We start from the raw sequence: 20082 nt of genomic DNA, 5'->3' as shown, positions 1-20082 counted from the left end.
ACAGGTGCTAGAGTAAAGAAATTTGCTGTGACGCAGGCCTCGATCTTGACGGTAGCCTGGTAGCCTGAGGCTACCAGTTTTTCAGACCGACTACCGAATTTCCCAAGCTGGGTAGTCCTTCGGGCTACTAAGTTTTCAAACATGTTAATAATAAAAGCGTGAAATTTCACCGATTTACCTGATGTTTCCTTTTAAATGACAACGATATTTTCGGTCCGCATAACACCGGTCAGCCATTTTTCCGAAATTTAAATCCCTTAATTTTCACAATAATTACAAAAAGAACTTCATGAATCTGAAATGTACATCCTAAATACAAGCTTTGGTATATTTATGCATGAATTGATGACTTCAGATTTACAATATATAAAGTAACTTTACAAAATTCAGATATTACATCCCTAAAAATTACCTGGATTGACTGGAATTTACCCGCGAATCGTAAAGATATCAAAACGTCATGCCAGTAATTTTCCATTCCACGAGCACGTGCGACCTATCGTATCGCTGTTACTTAAATGTTTATCGACACATATACAAAAAAAACACTTGTAGTGCATTCATTTTTTAATATAATCGCTTCAAATTTTCAGCACCGCTTTAGAAATAATACAGTTTGAATTCTATAATGATTTTAATAAGATGTCGACAGAAATGTAGGCAAAATTCTATAAAAACGATCGAAGTTTCATACAATTATTTGTAAAATTTCAAACAGTGCGATCTTAATTATTTATTTATTTCTAAAAGTAAATAAATAATACATACTATGGTCATAAAATTCAGACTTTTGACAAGAAAGTACAACAAGAGCACCGCCTTGCGGGTGCTGACGCTCATCTGATTTTTTTTGTGTAATAGAAATATTGTCCTACCCATGATTTTCTAAGTCTAAAAAGGGCCATCATTCTTGCAAAAAGCAGGATAGAGTTATGTTTCTTGATGTACAGTGTCCACTTATGATGGTGAAAAACTGTTGCAAGTTTTAAAGCAATAGCTTTGATAGTTTATGAGAAAAGTTGACTTAAACATAATACTCAACCAAGAAAATGATTTTCTAAGTCCAAAAGGGGCAATAATTATTGCAAAAAGCAGGATGGAGTTATGTTGCTTGCTGTACAGGGTCAGCTTATGATGGTGAACAAGTGTTGCAACTTTCAAAGCAATAGCTTTGATAGTTTAAGAGAAAAAGTTGACCTAAACATAAAACTTAACCAAGAAATCTGATATTTTCTAAGTCCAAAAGGGGCCATAAATCTTGCAAAAAGCAGGACGGAGTTATGTTTCTTGCTATACAGGGTCAACTTATGATGGTGAACAAGTGTTGCAAGTTTTAAAGCAATAGCTTTGATAGTTTAGGATAAAAGCTGACCTAAACATAAAACTTAACCAAGAAAACTGATTTTCTAAGTCCAAAAGGGGCAATAAATCTTGCAAAAAGCAAGATGGAGTTATGTTTCTTGATGTACAGGGTCTGCTTATGATGGTGAACAAGTATTCCAAGTTTCAAAGCAATAGCTTTGATAGTTTAGGAGAAAAGTTGACCTAAACATAAAACTTAACCAAGAAATCTGATATTTTCTAAGTACAAAAGGGGCCATAAATCTTGCAAAAAGCAAGATGGAGTTATGTTTCTTGCTATACAGGGTCAGCTTATGATGGTGAACAAGTATTCCAAGTTTCAAAGCAATAGCTTTGATAGTTTAGGAGAAAAGCTGACCTAAACATAAAACTTAACCAGGCAACGCCGACGCCGACAACCGCTCAAGTGATGACAATAACTCATCATTTTTTTTCAAAAAATCAGATGAGCTAAAAAACGGAATTAAAAAATCTTAAATAATGAAAAAGCGGCAGCAATTTAAATACATCGAGTAAAACGATTTTTGGCAAACAGATTTCTGCAAGTGCGGATGTATAGGTTACGGAACCTCGTGAACGTAAATAAAAGCAATGATTGTTTTAAAATAAAGCAGTATGATGTTGCTGTGGTTTTTAATAAGTTTAATAAGTAAATGAATCTTTGTACATGTCTTTTTTGACTCGACACTATGTCAGATATTCTTTTCAAACAATAACGTAAATTCCTTGAGGGCAAATAGGTCACAGAGGTAGGATATCTACTATTATCGTTTGACACATTTACCTGTCAGTTTATACGGGATATTGCGCATTCGCTTTTAAAAAAATTAAAGAAGATACTTTTTTACTGATTTCTTCTCAGCAATTTAAAGAACCGAGGCTGTACGATCAGACAGTGATGTGTCACATGGCGCGAAAAGATGACGCAATGCCATGACAATCTCAGGCAACTAAACCCCCTTTGATCTCCACTTTAGATGCCATGATACCGACTCACTTCTTTTAGCTCTTTGAGGGGGTTTTAATTGATGATGAAAACAAGGCCAATTACTTGTTTATCAACAGAATAATTACCGATAATTGTTAATATTTTTTTTTTTTCGCTTTAAACACGGGTGGGTTGATGATGATTATTGTGTCCACGTCGCCCTGAACTGTGATAATAGGCTACATTTACTTGATCATAATGCAAAAAAAAACAAATACCGACCTACCGACCCTACTTTTTTTTGGCCATGCCACCAGAAACACATTTTTTTTTGTGAGGGGTGGGGGGGGGGGGCCTAACCAGGCTGATCCATTATTGCAGTTAAATTTGAACAGCTACACTATATTTTAAAGATTTTAAAGGCCCTGGTTAAAAAAGTAAGTTTTAATGGGTAGTGCAAATTTGCACCCCACGCCTGGCATATAACTAGATACTGGTATAGGTCTTACTTTTTTCTACAGTTTTCTCCCATAATTTCTGTCTGCTAGTTACTTGAATATTGTAACATGGTTATCCACTTACGTTGGCTTAGCCTGCCCATGGATAGTGTGGGTAGGTTTGTTGCCTACCATTCAAATAACTGAATGTTGAATCAAGCATAAACTAAAATACATCATATTTATAAACAAAATGATTTCGGGCAATTAAAAATGTTTTCTGGCAAATGGTTTTCTTAACTTACTTGCCCGAAAGGACAATTTATTGCTGAAAAAAAATTAAGGTGAATTTAAGACTGTAATATATTTTTCTCTTTTCCAAAACGGGACTACCAGAAACCTGGTCGGGCTACTTGATTTCACAAGTTGGTAGCCCTGCTGGCTACCAGCAAAAGTAGGTTAAGATCGAGGCCTGTGACGGGCGTATATTGTGACATTCTGGCACTCTTGTTTTGTTTGTGATGCTCATAGCTCAAAAATATATGGTACAGAATAATGAATCCTTTTCATAAAATGTTTGTTTCGGCTAAACCCATTAACACTGCAAACATCTGAATTATTGCCCCTTATTTGTGACAAATGCACCAATGGGGGGCACACCCTGTGTCCTACAGACACATTCTACTTTTTTACCAAATTTACATATACACTATATTTTCAATAAATCTGCAGTCAATATGTACATTAATTTTTTTGAAAATTGTTTAACTTTTTAAAATACGCCAGGTGCGGGCCGTCAAAAAAAATTAATTTTTTTTTTTTTCATTTCCCGTCAAATTGGTGCGGGAAATCCAATGAACAGGTAGTCAGTTTGGTGTGGCCTAATGGCGACCTTGACCTTAGACCTAGGGACCTCGTTCTTGCACACAACAATCCATTTCATGGTAGTGAACATTTATGCCAAGTTACATCAAAATCCTTCTATAAATTAAGAAGAAATGTTCCGGACAAAGTCATTCTAGTATCTGACCTTTGGCCTCTATGTGTGACCTTGACCTTCCACCTAGGTACCAGGTTGTTGTGCATGACACTCCGTTTCATAGTGGTGAACATTTGTGCCATGTAATATTCAAATCCTGTTCTGCATGACAAAGTTATACACCAGAGAGGAAAAATGTCCCACTGACCTTTGATCTCCAATTGTGACCTTGACCTTTAAGCAAGGGTTCTGGGTGTTGTGCATGACATGTCCTCTTATCATAGGGAACATTTATGCCAAGAAATATTAAAATCCCTTGATGAATGACAGAGTTCTGGACCGGACAGAAAAAAAACCCTATTGACCTTTGACCTCCAATTGTGACCTTGACCTTTGAGCTAGGGGTCTGGGTTTTGCGCAGGACATGACGTCTCATCATGGGGAACATTTGTGCCAAGTAATATTTAAATCCCTTCATGGATGGTAGATTTATTGTCCGGACAGGAAAAAAGCCCTGTTGACCTTTGACCTCCAATTGTGGAACCCATCATTTTGCTAGTGACAAAAGTTTGAAATGGCATTAGCAAAAATTTGCTAGTGGGGAAAAAAGTTAAATTTGATCCCTGACATTTGTCAGTAATTCAAATGTTTGCAGTCTTAAGGGGGTATAGCCTCAACAAACATTTTATGAAAAGGGATTCATTATTCTAGGCCATATACTTTTTGAGCTACAAGCATCACAAACAAAAAATCCACTATTTTGGCTATTTAAAGGGGCATAACTCTGTAATAAGCGCTAATATTCTCAAGAAGAATGCCAAGTGTGCAAGGTCACATCATGATAAAGACTCATGCAATGTTTCATGAATTTACATCAAATACTTTTTGAGCTAGGCACATTATTAGGTGAAAATGTGCATTTTTTACTATTTCAGGGGCCATAACATTTAAAAAATAGGGGGTGGAGCCAGCCAAAAAATAAGCTGTGCACAAGTCTATATCATGATAAAGACACATATAAGGTTTAATCAATTTATATGACATATTTTTTGAGCTAGGTGCATCACAAGGTGAAAATGTTATTTTTTTCCCCTATTTTAGGGGCAATAACTCTGGAAATAGGGGGCAGACCCAGATGAAAAAATAGGAGGTGCGCAAGTTCATATCATGATAAAGACTCATGCAAGGTTTAATCAATTTATCTGAAATACTTTTTGAGTTAGGCGCGTCACAAGGGTGATAATGTGCATTTTTGACTATTTCAGGAGCCATAACTCTGGAAATAGGGGGTGGAGCCAAATGAAAAACAGGAGGTGTGCAAGTTCATATCATGATTAAGACTCATGCAAGGTTTAATCAATTCATATTAAATACATTTTGAGCTAGGCGCGTCAGAAGGTGAAAATGAGTATTTTTGACTATTTCAGGGGCCATAATTCTGGAAATAGGGGGTGGAGCGAAATGAAAAATAGGAGGTGCCAAAGTTCATATCATGATTAAGACTCATGCAAGGTTTCATCAATTTATATCAAATACTTTTTGAGCTAGGCACGTCGCGAACTTTGGACAGACGGACGGACGCACGGACAAGACAAGTTAAAAAGGGGCATAACTCACACAATGGCGATGGCAATGCCTGGGCAAGTGCAATAGCTTTACTTTTTCTAGCGGTTTTGGTCAAGAAGATTTTTAAAGATTTTCCTTTTGGTTGCCATGGCAACCAGAGTTCTGCATGGAATTCAATTCTTTGAACAATTTTGAAAGGGGGCCACCCAAGGATCATTCCTGTGAAGTTTGGTGTAATTCTGCCCAGTGGTTTTCAAGAAGATTTTTTTTAGAAAATGTTGACGCATGCATGACAGACGACGCACGACGCACCAGTCTGGAGAGCGGTCACAAAAGCTCAACATGAGCCGTTGCCTCAGGTGAGCTTAAACAAGCGGGCCATGATGGCCCTATATCGCTCACCTGAGTTTAGCTTCTTGCTTGAACAAATTTCTTTGCTTATGCTTCACTAACAAAAACTAGGTGAGTAGGTCATGGTAAAGATTATTCAAGATAACTACTGAAATATGTTTATAAATTAAACTGGTGGTACAAATTTCTTTGCTGTAGCTTCAAAACAAGACAGTAGATTAGTAGTTCAGGGTTAAGACGGTTCAAGATGAATATTGAAATCTGTATGAAACATTATGCTTGTGGTCCAAATTTCTTTGCCACTGTTTCAAAATCAAATAAGTCTATGTAAAACAAGGGACCACCTGGGCATGGTCTATATTGGCCCCAGGGTCATGATTTGAACAATCTTGGTAGAAAACCACTAGAGCATAACACATACTAAATATCTAAGCTCTGGGCTTTATGGTTTAAGACAAGTTTTTTTATAGGTTTTTCCCTGTACAAGTCTATTTAAACCATGTGCCCCCAGGACAGAGCCATATTAATTTTGACCCTGGGGGATAATTTGAATAATCTCCGTAGAGGACCACTAGATGATGCTACATACCAAATATCAAAGCCCTAGGCACAGTGGTTTTGGACAAGAAGATATTCAAAGGTTTTCCCTGTATAAGTCTAAACAAACCATGTGACCCCCAGGGCGGGGCCATATTTGATCCTAGGGGGATAATTTGAACAATCTTGGTAGAGGACTACTAGATTATTCTACATACCATTTATCAAAGCCCTAGGCCCTGTGGTTTTGGACAAGAAGATTTTCAAAGTTTTCCATAATTTATATGTCTATGTAAACCATGTGACTCCCCGGGTGGAGTCATATTTGACACTAGGGGGATAATTTGAACAATCTTGGTAGAGGACTACTAGATGATGCTACATACCAAATATAAAAGCTCTCTGACCTGTGCTTTTGGACAAGAAGATTTTAAAAGTTTTTCCTTTCTGTTGCCATGGCAACCAGAGTTCTGTATGGAATTAAATTCTTTGAACAATTTTAAAAGAAGACTATCCAAGGAACATCCCTGTTAAATTTCATCAAAATTGGCCTGGTGGTTAAGGAGGAGATGTTGTTTAAAATAAAGTGTGGATGGATGGCAACGGACGGACAAACGCCAGACAGTGAGCAATCACAATCTAAAAACCTTCCATGCATGAAGAAACAATGCTCCAGACAATGTATCGACCTTGGTTGATCCAGACAAAAAATAGGAGGTGCGTAAGTTAATATCATGATAAAGACTCATGCAAGTTTTCATGTACTATCAAATACTTTTTGAGCTAGGAGAATCACAAGGTGAAAATGTGCATTTTTTACTATTTTAGGGGCCATAACTCTGGAAATATGGGGCTGAGCCAAACGAAAAATAGGAGGTGCGCAATTCCGTATCATGATGCAAGGTGTTATCAATTTATATCAAACACTTTTTGAGCTAGGCATGTCACAAGGTGAAAATGTGCTTTTTTACTATTTCAGGCGCCATAACTCTGAATATAGGGGGCAGAGGCAGACGAAAATTAGGAGGTGCGCAAGTTCATATCTTGATAAAGACTCATGCAGGGTTTCATCAATTTATATCAAATACTTTTTGAGCTAGGCGCGTCACAAACTTTTTTCAGACACACGGACGCACAGACAAGACCAAATCTTTATGCCAAAAAACTAAATAGTCTCCATATTTCTGTTCTTTGTACATACATCAAGTTCTAGTTCCAGTCTGTTGATCTCCTCTGATGCTCTGTTCAGTCTTTCTAACTCATCCTGCAAAATTCGTATGCCATTATATAATATATCCAAGAAACTGAGAAAGATCTGAAAATGTACTGGTAGGCACAAAATAGTAGTTTTTGTATCATTTCTTAACAATTATGAGAATTTAAATATTAAAACAATGACCTTGAGGGAAGTAATGTTAAGATATCATTTAATATAGATTAAAACATGTGCATATTAATAAAGAATTTTTTTTTTTAACAAGAGGGCCATGATGGCCCTATATCGCTCACCTGAGTTTAGTTGCTTGCTTGAACAAATTTCTTTGTTAAAGCTTAAAAAACAAAAAAGTATGTGAGCAGTAAAGATAATTCAAGATAACTACGGAAATCTGTATGATAAATTATACAAGTGGTCCAAATCTCTTTGCTGTAGCTTCAAAAAAAAAAAAAGTAGGTCAGGGTTAAAAATATTAAAGATGAGTATTGAAATCTGTATCTAAAGTTATACAAGTGGTCCAAATTTCTAAGCTGTACCTTCAAAAACAAGAAAGTAGGTCAGTAGGTCATGATTTTTTTTTATTTGGGTTTTACCACGCACCAACACAGTATTATAGGTTATATGGTGCCAAACAGGACTACAAATTTTGGTTTCACATCTCATTTACATCAAAATAAAAACATGCGGTATGGAATCAAAATTTGCATACCTGCTGGAATCACAGATTTACAGCAAAACCAAGTGTTAAGACCCTATTAGTCGCCTCTTATGATCATGCAAGGGTAAGGGTGGTTCCAATTCTATTCATACACAGACCGTCCCAGAACCACTTGGGGCTGGTCATGATTAAGACTTTTAATCTTAATCAGGTCATGATCAAGACTATTCAAGATGAGTATTAAAATCTGTATCAAACATTATACTTGCGGTGCAATTTTCTTTACCACTGCTTCAAAACAACAAATGTCCACGTAAAACAAGGGATAACCCGGGCATGGCCTAACTGAACCCAGTTTGTCATGATTTGATCAATCTAGAGCATGCCACACAATAAATATCTAAGCTCTGGGCCTTATGGTATAAGACAAAAATGTTTTAAAAGGTTTTTCCCTGTACAAGTATATTTAAACCATGTGCCCCCAAAGCAGGGCCATTTTTAACCCCAGGGGAATAATTTGAACAGTCTTTGTAAAGGACTACTTTACTATGCAACATACCAAATATTTAAGCCCTCGGCTATGTGGTTTTGTGCATGAAGATTTTCAACGTTTTCCCTAAAGGAGCTTACCGTAGATACCCATGTATAATGCGCACCCGTGTATAATGCTCACCCCCGATCTTAGTCAAAAATCCTGTTTAAAAAAATAAATAAAAAATTTTGGTCAATTTTGAGGTGGATGGAAAACGAAAGTAGAGTTTACATCGACACCGATAATAGATTTTATCTCCGCGGCGGAGAGCAGCATCGGTCTCACGGTACTATCGATTTTTGTTTTCTCGAAAATAAAACCAGTAAATTATTGTTACATTTGTTGTTTTACCTTTTTTAATTCACTATTTTGAATAAATAAATAGCAGCTGATTCAATATTTCGGAATGGTATCTTTCAAAATGACATGAGCTTCTCAATTCAAACTGATAACAAAAGGTGTGATAGTCTTTTTGTCAGGATCATAAAGCCAGTAATTACCGGCAACTAACGTGTCACCTCGTGTCAGTTATGTTGTTCAGAGTTTGATCTCGGTTAAAGATAATTATCGATCTTTAATTACTATCATAATTTTTGTGATTTGTAAACATTTCTTTCGTCAAAATACTTTTAAATTTATATGAAATTAATTTTGAAAGAAAAATAAACAATTCGATCTTTTACGGAACGTAACGGCAATCTTAGATTTTAGCGGAGACAGTAAGCGCAGGGAGTAGTTTCCCTTTACCAAAATGGCGAACATTGGTAACAAACTTGTTTTGAAGTTGGAAAATTGTCTATACCTGTGTATTATGCCCACCCACGATTCGGGGGTGGTTCCGGGGGTCAAAAAACTGCGCATTATACATGGGTATCTACGGTATATAAACCATGTGACCCCCAGGGCGAGGCCATATTTTACCCCAGGGAAAAAATTTGAACAATCTTGTTAAAGGACTACTAGAAAATGCTACATATTAAATATCAAAGCCCTAAGCCATATGGTTCTGTACAAGAAGATTATCAAAGTTTTCCCTATACAAGTCAATATAAACCATGTGACCCCCAGGGTGGGGCCATATTTGACTCTAGGGTAATAATTTGAACAAACTTCATAGAGGACCACTAGATGATGCTACATTCCAAATATCAAAGCCCTAGGCCCTGTGGTTTTGGACAAGAAGACTTTTAAAATTTTCCTTTTTGTTGCCATAGCAACCAGAGTTCTGTACGGAATTCAATTCTTTGAATAATTTTTAAAGAAGACCATCAAAGGAACATCCCTGTGAAGTTTCATCAAAATTGGCCAGGTTGTTTAGGAGGAGATGTTGTTTAAGAAAGTTTAGGAAAGTGTGGACGGACGGACAGCAGACACCTGACATAAGCCTGGATGGCGAGTGATCACAATAGCTCACTCTGAGCCTTTGGCTCCGGTGAGCTAAAAAAAAAAAAAATAAATAAAGCTATCACTGAGGTTGATGAATGTACCCCCCACTTGCACTGACACTGTACATTGCAATTTGACACACACAAGATTGCATAATTATGCTGACTGTATGTATATAGACAAAAATCAAAGTCCCATAACCAGTCTTCGACTTAAACCGCCAGCCCGAAGCCCGAGTCGAGTGATTTGCAGATCGGTCAAGTATAAAATCCAACCTTCACACCCGACTGGTTGAGTTAATTTCACAGGATGACTTTACCTTTAAAATCCCTATATCCAATATATGTCAATTGTGCACACTTTTCAGTAACATTCTGCCATATTTATGTACATTCAGCAGAGTCAAAGGCGTACAAAAAACTTCCGAAATTTCGAAGGACAACAAAATCAATAAACCATGACGTAATTTCAGTAATGATGTGATTAGCTCTGTCCTGTATCTAATCAAAGCGGTTTAACACTTGATGATTGACAGCCTCCTAAAGACTGTCGGCATTTCTTTAGATGTCATGTTTGAGTGTGAAAGCATCGTGTTTGATAAAGAGACCGTCTGTAAATGTAAACCGGCATTCAGATCAAATGACATGTTGAGAAGGCGCTAATTGCTGATAATAAAAAAGTACATGCATTTGGCTTGGATTGAGTTGGTAAGTTGTTTGCTCCGAAGTCGGAAGACAACAGAACTAACTGTCGCAATGATATTGACAATTTTGATGAATAGCCTGAAATAAACACCAGCACATGGCAGCTAAACTTCAAAGGGACAGTGTCGGCATATTTTCCTTTATTGATTTTTGGCATTGCTCTTTCACTGTGGGGAACCAACGTGACCAGAAGGTAAGGTACGGAGCCCGCTTTGTAAACAAATCGGCTCACTTCAGGTATTATTTTTGGTCATAACTTTGTTAATACTAAATGAAATTTCATGAAATAAACACGAACGCCTTCTTCTTTAAAAGACACTCTTGATTTGATACTTTTTGCAAGAAGTGCAAAGGCGTTTTTCGCTGGTAACAAAATACTGTGCTATGGCACGCAGCATTTCACTTAACAAGAGGACCATGATGGTCCTGAATCGCTCACCTCTTCCCACATGATCCAGTTTTGAGTATGACGTCGTTTTTTCTATTATTTGACATAGTGACCTAGTTTTTGAGCTCATGTGACCCAGTTTTGAACTTGACCTAGATATTATCAAGATAAAAATTCTGACCAATTTTCATGAAGATTCATTGGAAAAAATATGGTCTCTAGAGAGGTCACAAGGTTTTTCTATTATTTGACCTATTGACCTTGTTTTTTAAGGCACGTGACCCAGTTTCAAACTTGACCTAGATATCATCAAGGTGAACATTCTGACCAATTTTCATGAAGATCCATTCAAGGGTATGGCCTCTAGAGAGGTCACAAGGTTTTTCTATTTCAAGACCTACTGACCTAGATTTTGATCGCAGTTGACCCAGTTTCAAACTTGACCTAGATATTATCAAGATAAACATTCAGACCAACTTTCATACAGATCCCATGAAAAATATGGCCTCTAGAGAGGTCACAACGTTTTTTCATTATTTGACCTACTGACCTACTTTTTGATGGCACGTGACCCACTTTCGAACCTGACTTAGATATCATCAAGGTGAACATTCTGACCAATTTTTATGGAGATCCATTCACAAGTATGGCCTCTAGAGAGGTCACAAGGTTTTTCTATTTTTAGACCTACTGACCTAGTTTTTGACCGCACATGACCCAGTTTCGAACTTGACCTAGATATCATCAAGATGAACATTCAGACAAACTTTCATGAAGATCCATTGAAAAATATGGCCTCTAGTTAGGTCACAAGGTTTTTCTATTATTTGACCTACTGACCTAGTTTTTGACGGCACGTGACCCAGTTTCAAACTTGACCTAGATATCATCAAGATGAACATTCAGAACAACTTTCATACAGATCCCATGGAAAATGTGGCCTCAAGTTAGGTCACAAGGTTTTTCTATTATTTGACCTATTGACCTAGTTTTTGATGGCATGTGACCCAGTTTCAAACTGGAACTAGATATCATCAAGGTGAACATTCTGACAAAGTTTCATGAAGATTTCATGAAATATATGGCCTCTAGAGAGGTCACAAGGTTTTTCTATTTTTAGACCTACTGACCTAGTTTTTGACCGCACGTGACCCAGTTTCAAACTTGACCTAGATATCATCAAGGTGAACATTCAGACCAACTTTCACACAGATCCCATGAAAAATATGGCCTTTAGAGAGGTCACAAGGTTTTTCTATTATTTGACCTACTGACCTAGTTTTTGAAGGCACGTGACCCAGTTTCGAATCTGACCTAGATATCATCAAGGTGAACTTTCTGACCAATTTTCATGAAGATCTTGTGAAATATATGGCCTCTAGAAAGGTCACAAAGTTTTTCTATTTTTAGACCTACTGACCTAGTTTTTGATGGCACGTGACCCAGTTTCAAACTTGACCTAGATATCATCAAGATGAACATTCAGACCAACTTTCATACAGATCCAATGAAAAATATGGCCTTTAGAGAGGTCACAAGGTTTTTCTATCATTTGACCTACTGACCTAGTTTTTGATGGCACGTGACCCAGTTTCGAACTTGACCTAGATATCATCAAGGTGAACGTTCTGACCAACTTTCATGAAGATCTTGTGAACTATATGGCCTCTAGAGAGGTCACAAGGTTTTTCTATTTTTAGACCTACTGACCTAGTTTTTGACGGCACGTGACCCAGTTTCGAACTTGAGCTAGATATCATCAAGGTGAACATTCTGACCAACTTTCATAAAGATCCCATGAAAAATGTGACCTCTAGAGTGGTCACAAGCAAAAGTTTACGGACACACGCACACACGCACGGACAGACGGACGACGGACACCGCGCGATCACAAAAGCTCACCTTGTCACTTTGTGACAGGTGAGCTAAGAATGGTCTAAATGATTTGCAAATTATCTTCAGGCTACAATTCGCTACTTTCCAACCAGTCCCTCCCAATGTTAGACTGATGAGTGATTTTTGTCTGGATAACATAAATGCTTTTCGCAATGACTTGCTGAAAACAAAAACGCTATGGTCTGGAGCACTTCTGGAACTCTGGTGCAGAGCAGTATTTCAACACTTTACCTTCTTTGAAGATCTGTCTATTTTTTACTTACTACATGTCATTATTAGTTTTCAAAGTATTATGTCAGTTGTTTTCATTTTCAGGTTTATATTATGATAAGGAGCTGAACGTTCATCAAAATATAATTTCCCTATGACGTCAACAGATGACTCAAAACATAATAAACCAAACTTCTAAAATGTTTTGAACTTACTGCCAAAACACCTGTAACAGAAAGTTTAACAGTTGCACTTGAACATTTTCTTCAGATTTACGACAGATGTCTTTAAAAAAGTGCTCAAAAATGTATCGAAATCAACAAAGAAAGCATGAATCGCCGTCTGCAAGTCTTGTTAATTGGACACAATGTGAATCTGCTCAAGGGAAAAAGAATTATGTCACATTCTAGTCCATTCCTGTTCCACGAGATCTGTCGAAACAGAACCCTTACAGAAGCAAGCCTCTGTGGCGTACATGCTGCGTATTTGCTGTGTATATGCCGCGAACACAGTAGTACGCCGAGGAAGTACATTTTACATACACCGCATGGCCCTACATGCCGTGTATAGTACACAGCATGTACGCAGGAGGTCATAGTACATTCAAGTACGCAGCACAGACTCTGAAAATTTAAGGAGTAAAACTGCTGTACGCAGGAGGGACTTGTACAAGAAAATAGACACTGCATGTCACCGCAGATACTTTGAATTTGTGCAATACACTTAATATACGCGGGAAAGCTTGTACAGTTTCTTTTGGCATTTATACCCTTTGTTTTTTTTTTTTAAGTTAAAGTCTGAAGGGAAACTTCTATCGCGGGAGGGACTTCATGCAGGAAGGATTTGTACATTTTTTTTTTTTGGAAGCAAGGGAAATTTATTTCCGAGTAACTTTTATCTTAATAGCATAGAATTTGTTCAGATTACCCGGGATTCTGAACAATAAAAATTTGCCAAAACTATTTGCAAAGTTCATTTGTGAAGTTACATCTTAGTGATTCTGGCTGCACCTTTCATGCAGTGTAAAAATATATTCTTTTTCTTTTGATTAACCTGGAGCTTTCTAACTTGGATAATTGAAAAGCCTTATTTGAACTTCGTTGCATAATTTTGTTATACATGAAATAATTACCAAGATAATGCCGCAACAGCGCCCCGAATGAGAAGAATTAATATTTTTATTTATTTTTTTTGGATTTAAAGTCGCCCCGACACATGATAGGTCATTGGCGACTTTCCAGCTTTGATGGTGGAGGAAGACCCAGGTGCCCCTCCGTGCATATTTCATCACGAGCGGGCACCCTGGGTAGAACCACCGACCTTCCGTAAGCCAGTGGATGGCTTCCTCACATGAAATTCAATGCCTCGAGTGAGGCTCGAACCCACATCGATGAGGGGCAAGTGATTTGAAGTCAGCGACCTTAACCACTCGGCCACGGAGGCCCCAGAAGAATTAATAGCTCTCACTGTTATTTGAATACTCTTAAGCAAAACACCACTCTATCATGTTTTATAAAGGGCTTTAATGTCATTATGTTAACTCATTAAGGCCTCACCAAATTAAAAAGTTGTTCATCGGATTTGCCGCTCGTATATTTTCAGAACGTTTTTGGCTAATTGCGCTTTGCCCCATTGGAAAAAAATAAAATCAAAATTTTTTGGTGCGCTACTTTTTATGGACGTAAAAGTGTATAAATGCTTATATAATTCCAGTCCTAGATTGTTCTCAGATGGATTTTAATCAAAATAAATACATACTACGCACACATGTCTATTAATAAATCAAAAACATTATATTAAGTTGCATTAAAGCTGTTTCCCCTTGATGCAGTTACGCCATTTTCTTCAAATGTTTACCAAATTACATGTACAAAAATTGATTTATTTCATTGAAAAGTGGATGGGGGAAAAAGCATACTAATTTATTTGAAAACATCAATCTACATTATTTGGTAAGGGTAAATACTTATTGATGCATGTCACTTATCTTTTTTTGTTTTTTTCTGTCCAAATGATCAGCATTTGCATACGAAAGTTGGTGGGGTAAGGAATTTACATTATCACAGCAGTTTCGCCACAAGAGTACACAGCATGTATGCAGCAGAAGTACACAGCATGTACGCCGCAGGACTCGGGCCAGGAAGTACACAGATGTACGCCGCAGGAGTACACAGCATTTTACACCAGGAGTACACAGCATGTACGCCGCAGGGGTAGTACACCGCAGGCTCATTTGATGTGAAAAGTGTATGTGCCGTGTACATGCTGCGTACTATTTCTCGCATACTAAATTCCTCCAGCGTACATCCTGTGTACTATGTAGTCCACAGCATGTACGCAGCAAGTAGTACGCGGCAGAGCTCATTTGCTTTTTCAAAAGTGTATACAAACGTACTATCGGTGTATGTGCGGTGTTTTCTGCTTTACTTTGATTTCAGTACACATCATGTACGCATCATTACGCTGTATGTACCCGTTCTAGATTTGCCAGGGTTTAATAAGGCTTTTGCCAGGGAAATTTCCATGGAGGTTCCCGTGACAATTAGCATGGAAATCTGTGGAATATTGAATTTTTCCCATGGAATTAAAATGGAACAGTAAGTTTGCCATGGATTTCCATGGATTACAGCTGAAATTTTGATAAATTTCCAGGGGAAACAGGGGGCTTGTGCCATGGAAAGTTGGACTTAGTAAAATTTTGGGATGGAAATAGCATAGAAATAATTAGAAATTTTCTGTGATGGAAATTGATGTGAACGTGGACTTAGAATTTTTGGGAGGTATTTTTCTTGTGAACATAGAATATTTTAATGGATTAGTATGTTTTATGACCATTAATACAACTAACTTAATTAGATAGGTAAAAAAACTAATGGATTACAGTAAAACCTGTCTTAAGAAGCCAGCCAAGGCAGTAGGAAAAAGTGGCTGCTTAGGGCAGGTGGCTGCTTCATGCAGGTAATTTTAGCTTTGAATGACCATTTTGGGAAATGAAAACACTGGCTGCCTAAGACAGGTTGGCTGCTTAATAGAGGTGACTGCTAAAGCAGGTTTACTGTAAAAACATTTAGTGTAATGAAACTTGTCATATAAACTCACCTTGCAGATGATCATTTTAAAACTAATCTTTAAAAAAATTATGAAATATCATGACTTTTTCTCCTAGAATAACACCAAAAGAAACAGCACTAACAGTAGTTACATATATAATATTAAAATTTCTTTACCCCAAAATTCATTAAGTTAACCTGGCCAAGGGATTCTTAAATTTGATTAATCAAGTAATAAATTATTTGGTTTTTTTAAATTTCTGTAGTGTACCTGTTGCTTGTCTCACAACAGGAGATTATCCCAGACTGCATGATAAGTCTTGTCTGCTTTATATTTAGAAACTCATAAAAGAGATCAACCAATGAAAATAAAGTCGGGTGAACTACTTCGGGGGGCTGTAAATGTATTCAAAAAGTAATCCCTGAACTTTTTTCTTTTTAAATATCAGGGTAAAACTTCAAAAATATGAGTATGAAAATGGAATAAAATCAACCTGTGGTACAAAAATATTTTTAACATCCTAGATGTATCCCCCAAATAGCTGACTGTAAATGACAATTTGCCCAAGAATATCAAAATTTCAAATCTACACAGGAAGTTCTTTGTTTGAGAGCAGGATGGAGTGGAGTTATTTTACTGTTTTTACATGCAGCTTGGAAGTTAACAATAACAAAAAGGGAATACACCAGGTGAGTTCATAAATTTATTCATGATTTTCCAACAGCAATGTGAGTACCTATAGCAATGTAACAAACTAGTAAATGGATTCAAACTGGAAGCGGCAGCTTAGCTTTCATTGTGTTATGCAACAAATGATTTTGCTTCATATATATTTTTGTTCATTTATTTAACAGCTTTTTGCAAAGTTCTATTAAGCAGCTGCAATTTTCTACTTTATCTGCTTTTAATTTTTACTAAAAGGAACATTGGACACTTTTTAAATGAAATTATTCAATGGGTTCAATTAAAATTTAAGCCAGTAGAGTTATCTCCCAGGTGGCACTGCTGTATTACAGGGTAAACAATGCTCCCAGTCAGCTGACCTGTTTACTAAGTAATTCAGAGAATTATTTTTTTTTTTAAACCCTGTTATTAAACTGGTTTATTTGGGTTTGTTGCAACATTTATGTTAAGGTAATGAAATTATGTTTTAGTAGAAAGAAATAATGTTTATGGATTATTTATTGTTTTTAATCGAAGATATTGCATTTATTGAAAGTGCTTTGTTTAACATTTTTTTCAAAAAATTCAGCAATAATACACATATTAAGAGCTATTTGTTATTTAGGTACTATTACTTTTTCTTTTGAATTTGATATATTCAATTTCCCTAGTTGTTTTCAATATTAATATGATTTTTAAATTTAAAAAAAAAGGGAGAATCTGTCAGTGAAGTTGATGTTGACCCCTTGGCTCCAAAATTAAATTATTAAGGAGCCTACTTATGAAAATCTATGTCTAACTTTAATTAAATGGAATGTACAAGTAAATGAATTTTGGTTATAATTAATGTACAGAGTATGTGTTCATTTAAGGGAGTCTTACAGAATACTAGTACAAAATTTTATATATTTAAGATGTTCAGGCAGTTATTTTAGAAAAAGATATTTTGTTAATGTAATATCAAACTTTCCATGAAATTAAATAAAATAAAAAGTTAACATTATATACTTAAATTGTATGTAATACAAAATTTGTATGTTTTAAATGTGTCCCAAAAATTCAAAAACAAATTTTTATAATCTTACCCAAGGGTAAAGTTAGAAATTTTGTTAAATGTGCAGGTATTTATGCTGTTTGAAAATGTAACCTCATTTGCCACATCTGTAAAAAAGCTGCTGATAAGATATTTTTGGCCCATTATTCTCATGTGTATAGTTTTAATTTCAGGTCATTGACATACCTAATAAATAATAAACCAACTTTTTTTAGGGGACATCTAGGTTTTAAACTATATCTGTTTTTCAGGAGTATATAAACAGCATACATGAATGAATGAATGAATGAATGGAGATAATTCAGTTTAGTGACCCAATGTATTGTGTTAAAAGGAGACTCCACCCAACAATTAAAAGACGTGTAAGTATTTACTTTAGTCTATGAAATACATGTACACACTACCATTGTTCTATGTTTGATTGAAAGTGGGCAACTGACAATTTTCCCTGAACACGACTGAATGGATCAACTTTATAATTTCCAGCAAAAACCCACGACGGTTTTATAATTATCTCCCTTATATCAAGTCCAGACCAATATTTTTTTATATGATTAAAAAAGTATCAAATTAAGTTATCACTTGGCAGTCAACACACATTGGTGTTAGTGCAGGTAACAGGTTTGAATTTCAATTAGGTCACCATTTATACAATAATAGTAATGAAAGTTGAACCTATTGATCACTACCCAAAACATTGAATATCTGTCTGCATGCCTTTTTTTATGGAACCTTATTTAAACCCACATTTGAAATCAAACTGAAAAATACATTTTCTTGAAAAAATAATAAGTAATGTTATTACTTGCTTAAATCTGCAGTATTGCCTGTATAATAAAGAAGCACTTCTTGAATCATTTAATTTTGAAATTATGAAGTAAGGACAAAATTTTGAAGAAACTGCTTTTTGGTTTAATATTCTTGGTTTATTATTCAACAGGTTAATCGAGTGAGGCAACTGATGGCAAATGGGTGGCTTTGTGGCAGTTAATGAAAATACATGGTATTTTAAAAATGATTTGGGGGCCAACAGTGACAGAAAATTTCTCAACCAATAGTTACATTCAGTTGAAAATGATGGATATCTTATACCGACTATACTGCATTATGACAAACAGTGGAAAACATTGATATATACAATGACAGTGAAACTGAAAAGAAACTGGTGACATTTTGCTCCATATTGTTTGTTATTTTTTCTATCGCCCAGAGAAGAAATGTCAAAATTTCATAAGCAGTTTTGTTATACTACAGACTCTTATGAAATTATAAATTAAGATGTGACATACATTATGGTTTCTGATTTTCATTCAGTCCAGTTTGTCACCAACAATGTTCCCTGGTATTTCCGCGGATTTCCCCGTTTTTTGCCATGGCATGCCATCCGAATACTCCACGGATTGCCATGGATTTTTGCTGGTTTCCACGGTCATCTGTGTTGTAAACCCTGGAAAGCCATGGATTTCCATGGAAAATTGGGGATTCATTGAAATCCCTGGAACTCCACGGATTTTTTTTCTTCTATTTTTGTTCATAAAAAAATTATTTTAAATTGGTAGTCCGAATACTCCATGGAATATTTTCCATGGATTTCCATAGAATTCCATGGCAAATCTAGAGACGGGTACACAGCAAGAGTACGCAGCAGGCCTTTTTCTTCTGTAAGGGAAGGGATTTTCTTTTCAGTGTTTCTTCTGAGAAGGAAAACACCACAAACAACAGCTTTAATGATATCTTGAACTATGACTTCCTTATAAAGCTTGATATTAGATATTCATATAAAATGAAATGGTCGACAGTATTTATAATTATTACAAAAAACAACTAAAAAACTCCAAGTCAGTTGAAGGAAAATGAGTTAGATTGAGTTATCTTGAAATCTTACAGTTAGAAATTTCCTCTGTCAATACAGCATTTCTACCTTCTTCAGACGTTATGTTGTGGAATGGTTTACAGAACAAAAGGAACAAAAGTGACATGCATTTTGCATAAGTAAAATAAACTTTTCTGCAAGTTAAGCTTTCAGCAGACGCTTCAATCATTTATCGATGTTGCAAGAACGGTAGTCAGCTATTTAAAGGTCAGATGTCTTTTAAATTACTGGAAACAGGAAGTGTAAAACCTACTGCTTTTTAAGCATTTATACCGTGTTCAGACTACGTTT

General features: G+C 36.1%; 1 protein-coding gene across 3 annotated transcripts in view; it reads right to left on the bottom strand.

The window, feature by feature from the left end:
• The window catches only part of LOC123559584 (SH3 domain-binding protein 5-like), a 218352-nt gene that overhangs the window by 160962 nt on the left and 37308 nt on the right, over nt 1-20082 (bottom strand). For 2 of the 3 annotated variants that reach the window (XM_053552560.1, XM_053552562.1), the window contains exon 2: nt 7362-7424. The exons of the other annotated variant lie outside the window; for it this stretch is intronic. In XM_053552560.1, the coding sequence (XP_053408535.1) occupies nt 7362-7424 (63 nt within the window). The remainder of the gene's footprint in view (nt 1-7361; nt 7425-20082) is intronic. 3 annotated transcript variants of the gene reach the window in all.

Source organism: Mercenaria mercenaria, chromosome 10, assembly GCF_021730395.1.
Source record: "Mercenaria mercenaria strain notata chromosome 10, MADL_Memer_1, whole genome shotgun sequence".
NCBI lineage: Eukaryota > Metazoa > Mollusca > Bivalvia > Venerida > Veneridae > Mercenaria > Mercenaria mercenaria.
The sequence above is the reverse complement of the archived record's forward strand: the minus strand, read 5'-3'. Positions and strand labels throughout refer to the sequence as shown.